Here is a 13,109-nt window from a genome sequence, read left to right as displayed (position 1 = left end):
TCATTCAGTTTCATATGCATTGAGAACAAAGAATCTTTTTGTTCTGCTGAATGTTTTCTTTGGACCAGAATCTTTTCTGTCTCCAACTAACAAAAATATCACTTCTTGTTCTGATTCAATCAATCTGACCCAAAACATTGTCAGAATCACATGCACCATCATCATCACTAATTTTTTATCCATTGCATTACATTCAATCTCAACATTGACTCAAGTTTATTTCATCACAAACGAATCCAGATCATGTAAAGTAGCTGAAGATAATAGCGAAAATCCTGTTCGTTAAGATTATGATTTAATCAGATGACAACGCACGTTTCACTCAATGCTGGGAAAATTGCGAATTGCATTTCCATACTAATTTCATTCTTATTCTCGAATCTCATCTCAATGCAAATTAATTTCTGAAAATTGTTGACACTTTTGTTCTATCAAAATGATTGCTATTCTATAAGGAATCTTTCCAAAGATAAATTCACTTGAAACTTGATACATGATAATCCATGATAATTTTGCAGATAATTAGCATCATCAAGTTGATATAATTTCACTTTTTTCCCTCTACTTTGACTTCTCATCTTCCAATATTACCAACTCTTAGTTTAATAAATGAACTTTCAACTCAACACTATTGATAAGAGTGTAAAATAATTTATGAGTTTTCCTTTCATCAGCCATCATGATGAAGAGAAGAGAAAAAAAAAGAAAAAGTGTTTTCTCATATCAAGAATACTGAATACCTTGAAGTAATCCACTTTTCAACTTTGTATTCATGTGCATTATATTCATAAAATCCCAGCACATTAGGCGTTCAAGTGATGGAATCTTAGAATGCAAATTAATGTTGAATAAAAAGAAAAGGTTGAAAATAGAATGAATTGCGAAACAGAAAAAGAATTGAAACATTCATGGAAAACTCAATGAGACCAGATATCAACCAACATTGAGTAATGTCAATGAACAAAATATGGTCACATTAAGTGTGCAAAAATGGTTAATTTGAAAAACTATTTCTTCTCATTTAGATTTTCCTTTAACGAAAAAACTGATTTTTCCATTTTGCAGGAAATCGATTCAATTGTGGACCAAATGATGACCGTTGCTGAATACCTCGGCTGGGATGTAACTGAATTGAAGCCTGTAAGTTTGCAATATAAACATTCTGAAAGTGTATTAATAACCTGTCAGGGAATCTCAAGTGAAATGTTTACTAAATGATGAATCAACTTTTATTGATAATTTTTTGTTTTCTCAATCAAAATGAGATTATTATTGTTGGTTTTACCAAGATTGACTTTTTGACCCTTTACTTTTATAATGTATTCACTGTTTTCATTGGTTGCTTTCACTGGCAACTTATTAATATCATCAGAAATGAAATGCAATAAACTCGAAAGGTACATTTACAGGGAAGAGAATAAAAATGGTCAGAAAAAGATTACAAATAATGTCTGGATAAGTATGAGAATAGTAAATAATAATAACGATGATGATGGTAATAATAACTAAATATCATTTCTCTCCATCAATAACACTGTTTCTTATTAAGTCTTTCATCATTACCAGCGTTACAACTGAATAGTTGCTTCGATAATTTGAGCCAATCCAAGAATCTACTTAATCTTGTTGCCGTTGAACTTTGATGGACTTTTACATGAAAAGAGAGTTATAACTAATTCGATAGTCAAGTTTAATGTTTACTTTTTGATCAATGTTCAGAGCAATAAAAGCGATTCATGATAATTGTCGATAAACTTTCGAGGAAAAGTTATTGTAAAATTGACACAGAATAACACTTTTCACAACAAATGAGAAACAATTTTCATGATTACTTCTGTTATCCATGACCTTAGTCCTGATCTTTTTTGAGCTTCATTGTTCAGTCGTAATGAGCTCATCGAGTTTTGCTGAACATTTTTAGTTCATTCAAGGTTCATCGACGATTGCGGTTATTTATGTTGCTGTTGGAAGTCAATTTGTGTTTTGTAAAGAGTCAAAGGTTCATGAAGTTGTTTCAGATTTTGACTTTGGTTTCAACTTTGAAATTTTCAATTGTAACTTTATGAACTTTTCCATGATTATTTTTGTTTCTTTCAGATACTTCAAGATATGATGATTGAAATTGATTATGATTCAGATGGAGCTGTATCACTGGAAGAATGGAAAAGAGGCGGATTAACAACGATCCCTTTATTAGTTCTTTTAGGCTTGGATTCTGTAAGTTTCATCCTCCATGTTTCCGAACAATTTTCAACCTTTGATTACATTCCAATGTTTTCACATTTTTACCGTTCAAAGAAAACTTTTCATTTCTTTTTTTCTGATTACATTAGACGAGTTGATGAAAGCTAGCCTTGGCTTGAATCCAATTTTATCAATTCGCTGTTGCAAATGTTTCTCTTTTAGTGATCAATATTGTCAATAAATGCAATAATAGAGTTTATTTGGGTTTAATTGATTTCAAGGATCAAAAGCAGATGAAAAGTGATACTTTGAATGATCAATTAAAAGTTGAAAGTTGAATGGAAAAAATTTAAATTTAATTCAATTCCATAAAAAGGATTGTCAATATTTGTTGTTTAAAGTTTATTCATTGATAGTCCAAAGTTTATGCCTTTTCCAGTGGAATCCAATTTTTTAAGCTAAAAATAGAAGCAATCTTTTCTCACTTTGCTTAAACAAATTCAACAGTTCAATGTTTTATGGCGATATTTACTTCTCCAAGTCAATTTCATGATCCAAGTTCATGTTAGATAACGAAAAAGTATCTAGCCTTTTCAATTCAACTCAATGTTGGATCAACAAGGAGAATCATTTAGTCCTGCAATGGATTGGTCAGTAAACCGCTGACTTTGATTGGAAATTATATTCATCTTAATCAATGAAATAAAATAGTTTAAAATCAAGTTCCAACATTTGATGAAAGCAGGAAAGAAAAGTCGGACAATCTAGAGACTTAGCCAATAGTCCACAATCGAAGTCAAATTGAATCTAAAATGAAGATGAAAAGTGATGAATGGAATTTGTTTAACATGCATTTTCCATAAGAACGAAATCGTACAATAAACCTGGCAATTTCGTTCTTAACTCACTCATTTACATACAAAAGGTTAAAGACTCACTTAGTTGCCCAATAGAACCTGAATAATGCAAAGATTTACCATTTGTGTTAAAGATTCAGATAATACTTTGATTTCGATTCAACTTATTTCTCTAAAAACTTTTTAACTCGAATTTCATTTTCATTTTTGAAGAAAAATGCGAATAAAAATAACCATAAAATGAAACATTGACTTTGAAATTTTATTGCAAAAATCCATATCGAAATTCAATGAATTTCATTGAGAGAGAATTTTTTCCAAAGTTCGTTGTCAGCTCTAAATCTGCAAATTTTCATCTCTGATTAGATCGTAATAACGTTAAATGGAAGCAAAAAGTACTGACAATCTTTCCATCGACTTGAATGCCATTTGAAATAAGACAATTAATGATTCCTCCAACAGCACAATGTCAAAGATGACGGTCAGCATGTTTGGAGGTTGAAAAACTTCAAACGTCCAGCTTATTGCAATTTATGTTTAAACATGTTGGTTGGTTCGTTGGGAAGGAAAGGTCTTTGTTGTGTCTGTAAGTTAACACAAAATGGTCCATTAAGAGTAATAAACTTGAAAAAACTGGTTAAACAATAAATTAAAATGATGACAATTGCAACGAGTCTGCAGAGATGAAAAATAAAGCCAATATCAGCATGAAAAGTGAAATTACAAACAGGGAATTCAACTTGGAATGGAAATGTTTGGAGGTGAAAAACTTGAGAAAAGCCATTAAAAAGTTAAACTGTTATTTTGTGAAATTAGTTTATCATCATTTTCACCTTTTTCACTGTCAATTTGATTCAATTAGTTAACTTTAATATGAAAAAAAAGATTCGACAATTATGTTGCCTGAAGAAGTAATTATTTATTTTAATTGTTCCCGGATGATTCTGTTAAATCAACTGAGAATTTTCTTTTCATCGTTAATGAATTGCATTTAAATTTAGTTTAACCATTAAATTTCTTGCAGTTAATATTTGTTATCCAGAAAAGCATTTCAAATTGGACAAATTAAAGGCTCGAACAAAGTCAATGAAAAAATGGATAAACTTGAAATCAAGGACAGAATTGGAATTAAAATTTTTTCTTTTCTTTTTTTCGGATAAAATATTTTCTCAAAATTTCAATTTAATTGATTTCACCTTCAAACTGAATTCAGTTTTAAAGCAATTACAAATTAATTTGGAGAAATGAAAGTTTTTCGGAAAAGTTGATCAAAGCATTTCAACAATTCAATAACAATGAGAAGAAAAATTTCTAAGATTTTTAATCAAATTTCACTTTTCATGATCACCAGACGTCATTTTTTCCAATTGATGTTTCAAGTTTCAAGAGAATCGAGCAAAAAACTGACTCGAATCAAAGTCAAATTTCGATCTCTCAACTTCTGTTCTTCTTTCAGTCTGTAAATACACTGTCCATGAAAGGTGCGTCCAACGAGCTCCAGCTTCGTGCATCAGCACTTATGTAAAGTCCAAAAAAACTTCCCAGGTAATGTCTTTGATCGAATGACAGATTCTTTTACCTTTAATGTGAATCTCATGACTGCCCCAAGAACTCGATTCCAAGTTTAATCTTTTCTCTTTTGTTTCTTTTTCAAATCTCTGGATTATTCTGATTTACTTTGGTTAACCAGATAATGCTTCACCATTGGACTGAAGGAAATTGCATTGGAAAATGCAGCAAATGTAAAAAGCCGATAAAATCGTACAACGGAATCACAGGTCTTCACTGTAGATGGTGTCAAATGACGGTAAGAACTCGACCCTTTACGCTTCCTTCTTCTTCCTCTTCTTCCTCTTTTTCATCTTTTCTTTGTTTTTCTTTCATTGAAAGTTATCCTTTTCTCCATCAAGTGGTCTACTCTTTTCACTTGGTTAAATGTTGCTTTTCATTTTATTGTATCTTTTATTCATCCAATGATAATGAGATGATGTCAATGATGATGATGATGCTGATGATGATTATGTTGATAATGCTTTTGAAACTCTTCTCAGCAAAGGGTAAATGGTTATACTCTTTGTGCAGGGAGTTGTCATGGTGGATGGCTTAAGGTATAAAAAGTATAAAAACAATAGCAATCGAGATCAGATGAAAAACAGTGAGTGGGATGAATATAAACGATGGAAATTCCTTTTTTTCTCTTCACCAGAAATTCTCTGCTTGACTTTTTCGCTTCTACTTATTGTAGTTGATAAATTTTTACGTTTTTTTATTTCTTTTATTCTTATTACAATAGACTGTTCAACTGATGTAAAAACAATTGCATCAAGTGATGTTCAAGTCTTAAGATTCGAGATTTGATATCTTCTGATGTTACTCAAGATAATCTGTCTTGAATCTAGTTTCAACTCTAATGGTGAAAATTTAAAAAAGGTTTTAAAGTTTCACCGAGAAATCATGAAACATTTCAAGCTTAATTGTGACTGAAAATTGAATCTGAGAAAAACTCATTTCTAATGCAAAATTAAAACGGAGAAACAGATTTTACTGAAACCCGATTCTGGTCAAAATATGCTGCAAGTTGTGGTCAATAATGTAGTTGGTGAAGAACTTTGAAAATCGCAAAATGCCACAAACCACAGAAATAAGTTTCGATTGCATCTCAAACAATGACTTAAGTTGACTGATGAGACTCGAGTAGAGTGCAATTCCTAAGTGAGCTTAGAAGGTTTTTTAGACTCGAATTTAAACATTTTTTTTATAAAATGTTTACTCTCTCATGAAGCTCTGAGAATAATTCATCGATTCAATTTCTGAAATTCGAAAGCATAAAAATTTGGAGCACAATTTTTCCAATTATTTCAAGTTTTAGCCAAAGTTGCAAAGACTTTTTCCTTTTTGCAATTGTCAACAGGGAAACTCATTACCAAACTATAATGTCATCATGATAAAGTTGAGTTGACAAGAAAAGTGGAAAGAAAAATGAAAAAAAAGACTAAATTTAGATGACAAAATTATCGTCAAGATCACGTATTTTTGCCAAAATTGATCACGTAACGAAAAAAGTTGAAATGCTATTGAATTAATCTTGAAAACATTAAAATTTCTATTGTCCATTAACGCAATATGTTTGTTTGCTGTTCAAACAAATTGCTTCAAAACTTTAAATCGAAAGAAAACTGGAAAATTTTAGACAAGAAAACCTTATTCATCGACTTGAAGTGCAAACAATAATTCATTTTTTGCCAATTTTTGCATTTCTCCTTCAAATGGAGTAAACTTTAATAGTGTTTCTGTTTATGCAAAAAATTCATCTTTACCTTCGTGTTTGCTCTTCCATCATTTCATGAGTTTCATTGATTCATTGATAGGTCAGGTTCACTTCAATTCGAGAATAAACTTCCTTTTCTCTTGCTTCTTCCTCAGGATTCACGGACATTCAATTCTTGAAGATTATTCTTGCTTCAAGTTATTGTGATGGAAAGTAATCCAAAGATTATTCTCTATTATTATTGTTATCACTTGAATCGGGTCAATTAATGATTCCCAGAAAATGATTTCAGCTTTTAATCAAAAATCTCTTTGCTCTCTTTGCAGCTTGATGAGTTTGATATGAAAATAGTTTCCATTTCAAACTCTTGTGGTCAACAAAATGATAACGAAAATAGTGTTAGCCAAATGCTCATGTCAAGCAGATGCAGGATGAAAGTGAAGATGAAATGAATATCATGAAAGATTTATTACTAACATCATCAACTAATCTTCAGGTTTCATCTCTTTACCAATACTTCAATTGAAACTCATCATCTTTTGGTGTCACATTTAAACACAATGTTTTTACACAATATTATCAAGAATTGTCCTCGAAATCTGATTGACTTATCAATTTTATTTCCTGTTAGTTTCATGATTCCACTTCAAGTATTGCAAATTATGGATTCAGTTTTCATTCGGTCATCATAACATCTCAAAATATCATCAAATTCAATACGCAGAACAATTCAATCCAATGATTCGAGTCTAAAATTAGCAAGAAAGCATTCAATTCTTCTATTCTTACTTGAAGTGTAATGATATGTCAAAATGGGCGTACAAAGTGCGAAGAAAGAACTAAATAGACAAGTTTTTTCGCAACTTTGCTTCCAATTCAACGTTCTAAGGAGATTTAAAGACTATTTTGATCACTTGTAGAAACTCAACCGCGCTTTAATTTCGATCTTACAATTTTCAGGTTCTCTCTGTTCGAATTGTTCTTTGATCGATCAAATTATCGCTAGCAATGTCTTATTGTTGTATTATTTGCTATTAAATGAATAAACATTTGCAGAGGTTACTCTTTTAAACATCTTTCAGTGTAATGTTATTCATTGTATAAGTTTAGCATTGAGGTAAAAGTGATCTTTATGAATGTAAACGCGAAATAGTTGTTTTTGTTAACTTTCTGGCTCTAAATATGAAGAGTTTTCTCGATTATTTGCTAATGTTTCATGGAAAGTTATTGACCATTATATATTAATAAAGACAATAATGAGCTTGTGAATGAATGAATGGATGAACCAGAAAAAGAAGAGTGCAAATAAACGAACCCAATTTAGTAAGATTTGCTGGTCAACGACAAAAGAAATTAGTTCTTCTTTTTACTCTCTTTTGCCAATAACGAGGTTAACTTTTAACCGATTCAATAGCTTTATTCAATGAAACAATTAACATTTTTCAAGTTAAATGCTTGTGATGAGAACGTAATTGTAACCTTTATCAATTTGTATTATTTATTGTTATGCATTTTTGGGTTCTTCATCTACTATTGAAAACACTCTTTGAGAAGTTATAATGTTGTTAGTAAACTTTGATGCTAAACAATAAATACTAGACTAAAACCAATAAATAATCCAATAATGTTGCCATTGTAAATGATTATAAACACAAAATGCATCGAAGAAACAAATCAGACTTCAATTGCATGATTTGTGAAGCTTTAACTGGAAATTAAATAAGCTTAGAGGAGGAAAGAACGAATGACAATTATTAAATCGTTCTACAGACGTTCAATAGCGTTCTAAAGACACATTTATTTCATAAATGTTCAATCTTGTTCAATGAAAACTTTGCAATAACGATTTGATAGTTTTAGCTCTAAACAATCACTTGTTTGATGTTAGAAGTGAAACCAGAAAACCAAATAAAGAATTGTCTATCAACGAAGCAACAAAACTTAAGTTAATTTGCGTTAAGACTTTTCTTGTTCCGTCTTTTTCCGCTTTTGCATAGACATTTAGATTCAGACTTGTGCATTCGGTAAAGAATACCAGTCACAGAATCGACTTGCTTAGGTATTAGTATGTTAGCTTAGTTTGTGTTAAGACCAATGCAATAGCTCGATACCTTTAATTCGAATTTCCAATCAATGTCGATGTCTTTTGGTTTCGTAACTTTAAATCTTTAATTAAAGTGTGATCTTCGACTGTGAAAAGAAAGTGAACTTGGTAGAAACGATTTGTAGTCATGGTTGTGGTAAAAGTATTCAAAACTGTTGACAAGTGAAGCTTGGGTAATTTACTTTGAATAACTTGGTAACTCGAAGAACAAGAAATGTTTCTTTTCGTCTATCGTTTAAATTATCTTCCAACAGAATACACTAATTGCAATCATTGATAATCTGTTTCCCAGGGAATGAATTTTTCACAAATAATCTTTAAAATTATATCCTCATGAAATTGCAAATCTTTTAACGCTTAAACTAACTTGTTATTATAATTTGATGTAAAAATAACTACAAATTTTCAATCGGCTTAACATTCACAATGAATCTGTGTTAATTTCATCCTTCGAAAGGTATATCAACTTTGCTCTCAAAATAAATCTAATTTCCTAAACCTTCTTTCTTTGCTCACAGATTGAACATTTCAATCGTAAATTGGGATAAATGTTGCTAAATAGTTGCTAAATTGTAGTTAATTACACACTTTTTAAGCTTTTAAGCAACTCTTCTTGATTGCCGATTGATTTTGGCAACTATTTAATTGACTTTTAATTGATTTTAACATCACTTTGTTTGCGCTTTTTAAAAGCAAAGTTAACATAAACAGATGAATATTTGCACCAGAATAGCAAACTTGCTCAAGTAAATCAACAAGCATTGAACTTATTCCTGAAATCTCAATCTATTGGATTAAACGAGCAAATGTTATTTAACTTTTCTGTTTTATTGGTTTCAACAGTCGAGTTATTATGAAGGGAATCAAAGCCAAATAATAACGATAATGGGTGCAAAGTTAGACAACAAAAGCAATAAGAAGAAAAGGATAAAGAAGATGAAGAAGATGAACGAATTGTTTGTTTGAAATTTACTCTATTAACTGTCTTAACTTGAATTACTTTTCATTGCTTCTCATTTCATTATAGCTGCACAGCCATTGTGCATCCCAAGTTAAACCAGAGTGTAATCTGGGTGAACACAGGGATCACTTGTTGCCACCAACAAGTATCTGTCCAATTGTTTTGGTAAGTGAAAAACTAATTTCCCTCATTTTGTGTGTTTCCTGTTAATTAACTTTCAACGATAATCATCACAATCGCCATTAAATAAAGCCAAATCAATTCACAAGTCTATTAATAGATGAAAGTTTTCATTAAATGCTAGTTTATCGTTTCAATTTCAACTAGCAGTTTCCCTTTCTCATCCATTAATGAACAACTCATTGATTTATGTTAACCAGTGAATCAATTTAAAACCAATCTAATTTCAATCAAGTTTACACTGAAAAATTTTCGTCACTAATTGCACAAATAATGACTTAGAATGATCAAATCAAAGAAAAGCTTCTCACATTTCTCTCAACTTTTACGTCGAAATTTCGTTTAAAAAATGAGTCTTTTAGCTTTAATTTCGCTGGCAACTTATTAACGAAATGGCATTGAATAAACTGTTGCTTTAACCCAATATTTTGCAACATTCAGCCATCTAAATTCGCCAAATTTGGCAAAAAGAGTAGTTTAGACTTTGCTTTTCTTTTTGAGACGCTTCTGATTTGCGTTATTGCTCATCGACTAGATTTAAATAGAAACATAATATTCTTGCAATTTTTGAAAACTCTAATGCAAAATTTCATCATTATTGCTGAGCTTCTAAGAGAAAAGACCAGAATGTCTAGAACTTCTTTCTGGCGAATCTGATTGTATATTTTTCTTCATTAAAAAGTCCGTAATTTTCGGCATAAGCTTGCGAATAATAAGTTATATTGATGATTCGATTATCCATTAGAAGCCTTTATTCAATTAGCTAATCACATAAACAAAAGAAAGCCAATTGCATGGAATAAGGTTCACGTAAAGCCAATGAAATAAACTATTGAACCATGTAAGCTTTATTTTAGTGCATAAAATTTCCTCTTTTGCCAGCCAATGTTCCATTCTTACTGTCTGGTATAACATGAAAGTTGACCAACAATCTATTAAAAGAGTGAATCTTGATTTGAGTTGAACCAGAAAAGCTTTATTAGACAACAAAATACCTAAAATGACCAAATTGACCAAATTTGAGTTTATTGAAGGCATCGAGTTTCTCCTTGTTTGCCATTACAAGAATGCAAAAACTTTTTTTTTTAATTTGCTCACTGTTGACCCTTGATATTGCTTTTCATCACTTGATATGTTGACCAGTTAACTGATTGACTGTAAACAACTCGACAGAATATTCATTGAAATGTTGCCAATATTACTTCATTTGTATGTTGACTTGAATCACAACAATAAACCGACTGACCTGATAACTTTCATTTGCTATTCAAATGTCAAACGATTGTAAAATTATCTCGTTAAATGACATAAAATGAAACATTTAACTTCATTGCAAACCCGATTCCACTCAGTTATGATTAAGCTTTGGCAGAACAATTTATTTCAATTAAATGATTGTCAATTGAAATAAAATTTAATTCCAAAGTTGATCATCAAATTACCATTTGATGTACCTTAACATTCAAAAATGTTTCATTTTCTTGCTTTTCTTAATTTACTTTCAATTCTCACAGCAAAAAAAGGTTCATTCAAATAAAAGCGAACAATTGACTTATTCATTTCTAAATTGAACTTTTAATTTTCATTGCAATTTACATTAAAGATATTTAATGAAGATAAAGAAATGTCAAAAGTTTCATTTAAATGTTTCACTATTGATTGAACATTAAATGATAGAGCAAATAATAGCAGTTAAAAATAGCTTTAAACAAATATTAACCGAATTCAACTTCCGATTATCATTTTTTCACCTCAATTGTATTCATTTTAATCACAATTTTCATTAAATTCAACTTTGTTTAGAATCTTTTTGCTTTCAAAAGGTTCGACACTCACTCCACACTGGGAGTGAACATTCCCTGTTAATGTGATAACTTATTCATTTTGAATGTAAGTCTGAATGTGAAGTGAAAAAGTTGCCAAACTTGACTATTAAGTCAATGACATATTAAATATTGAGGTTGGAATTGAATCTTTTTCTGTTTCTTTGGATTGTTAAAGAATAACATTTTTCCTTTTCTGAATGTTCATGAGCATTATCATGACATGGTTCAATTTTTCCATCTAATGAGGCACAGGGATTGTGCTCATTACAATGAGATTAATTATGATGGAAATTTGACTCTGTTTCAGCATTTAGAACATTATCTTTTCTTTATTATTTTCATCAATTTCATGATAGTTTTCAGCTTCTCTTGACAATTTAGTGGAAAGGGTTTAGATTTAATCATCAAGAAATGAATGTCCAATGTAAACTCAAACTCTCATGGGTAAACTTTTAGTGTTTTCCAGCTTTATTGATTCGTCCTGAAACTTGAATAATTAGGCCTGCAAAATTGTCTTTTCAATTTTTCCATGAAACAGTGGATAATCATGGATCTTTTTTTCTGTATCTGGATTTTCTTTTGCTGGTTACTCGTTGGTTTATTGCCATCAGTAAATGCTTTTTTCTCTTTCATGGTGGAAAAGAGAGAAAAGGGAAAATGCTTCAGATCTTAATGATGATAATGATGAAGATTAAGAGAGGAAGAGAGTTGATAAATGGGAAAGCAAGAGGAAAATGGGAGCAAAATGTCAAAATGTTGTATTGTTTTCAGTGTAAAGGATCAGTTGATCAATTAAATGATTATGAACGGAAAAGGGTAAAAAACGGGAGAAAATAATTTATAATATAATTAATGAGTGACCATCAATTCTGGTTTCGAAATTTTCCAAACTAAAAGAAACTTTTCTCATGGAATAATGCATTTCCATTAATTCATCATCTTTTAACAACTTATCCAAAAAATCAAGAATAGACTTGAATATGCAAGATGTTGACCCGAATAATTGATTGATCAAGACTTTTAGATCAATCTGGTTGTGAGATAAGAAACTTCAGTTTTAACCTAAAATTTTCAAAATCATTGATTATATGAAGAAGAATTTCCAATCCAGAACAAGTCAAATCTCGGAAGGATTCTCCGAAAATTGACCTCCAAATGCTCCGATCTTAGACGGTGCATCTCGTGGGTTAAATATCAGCATTCATTGCTTTCAATTTATGCTAATATTTGAGGATAAAACTGACATCAATAAGTGTTCATAATTTTGCAAAATTGGCTTTTAAATGGTTTGAAATGTAGTCTTAAATTGATGATAATTTGCTGAACATTTTTTATTCTAATGCATTCATTAATCTTTTTTTCTGTTTTTTTTCTGATGAAATTGGTTTAGGAGCGACAGAAGAGTTTAAATAGCGAGAGAAATCAAAAGAAATCATTGTCCCGAAATGATTCAGATTCCAAATCATCTTCTGTAAGTATCTGCCTTTCATTTACTATTTCAATCTGCTTTATCAATTTATTGCCCTGTAAAGTTATCATCATTATCATTTGCAGAGTTTCTTTTCCTTTGCCTCCTTTCATGTTGTCTTTTACATACTCATAAACGCAAGCTGAATTTGAAGTGCACCATTCATCATGCCAATGGTAATACATAAATGTATTTCAAATGCATGTTGACTTGAAGCTAAGCAAAAAAGGGAAGGTGAAGAAGAAGAAGAAGATTCATGGA

At 30.5% G+C, this 13,109-nt stretch overlaps 1 protein-coding gene across 5 annotated transcripts in view; it reads left to right on the top strand.

Annotated features, from left to right (window-relative positions):
- The window catches only part of Dgk (diacyl glycerol kinase 1), a 48,653-nt gene that overhangs the window by 22,164 nt on the left and 13,380 nt on the right, over window positions 1-13,109 (top strand). For all 5 annotated transcript variants that reach the window (XM_089267238.1, XM_015939232.3, XM_089267241.1 and 2 more), the window contains 7 exons: window positions 1,066-1,140; window positions 2,098-2,217; window positions 3,504-3,627; window positions 4,498-4,586; window positions 4,732-4,848; window positions 9,441-9,539; window positions 12,771-12,851. In XM_089267238.1, coding sequence (XP_089123364.1) covers window positions 1,066-1,140; window positions 2,098-2,217; window positions 3,504-3,627; window positions 4,498-4,586; window positions 4,732-4,848; window positions 9,441-9,539; window positions 12,771-12,851 — 705 coding nt within the window. The remainder of the gene's footprint in view (window positions 1-1,065; window positions 1,141-2,097; window positions 2,218-3,503; window positions 3,628-4,497; window positions 4,587-4,731; window positions 4,849-9,440; window positions 9,540-12,770; window positions 12,852-13,109) is intronic.

Source organism: Tetranychus urticae, chromosome 2, assembly GCF_039701765.1.
Source record: "Tetranychus urticae isolate SD_2017Ah chromosome 2, NJAU_TeUrti_SD_1.0, whole genome shotgun sequence".
Taxonomy (NCBI): domain Eukaryota; kingdom Metazoa; phylum Arthropoda; class Arachnida; order Trombidiformes; family Tetranychidae; genus Tetranychus; species Tetranychus urticae.
This window is presented reverse-complemented; position numbering and strand designations above follow the sequence as displayed.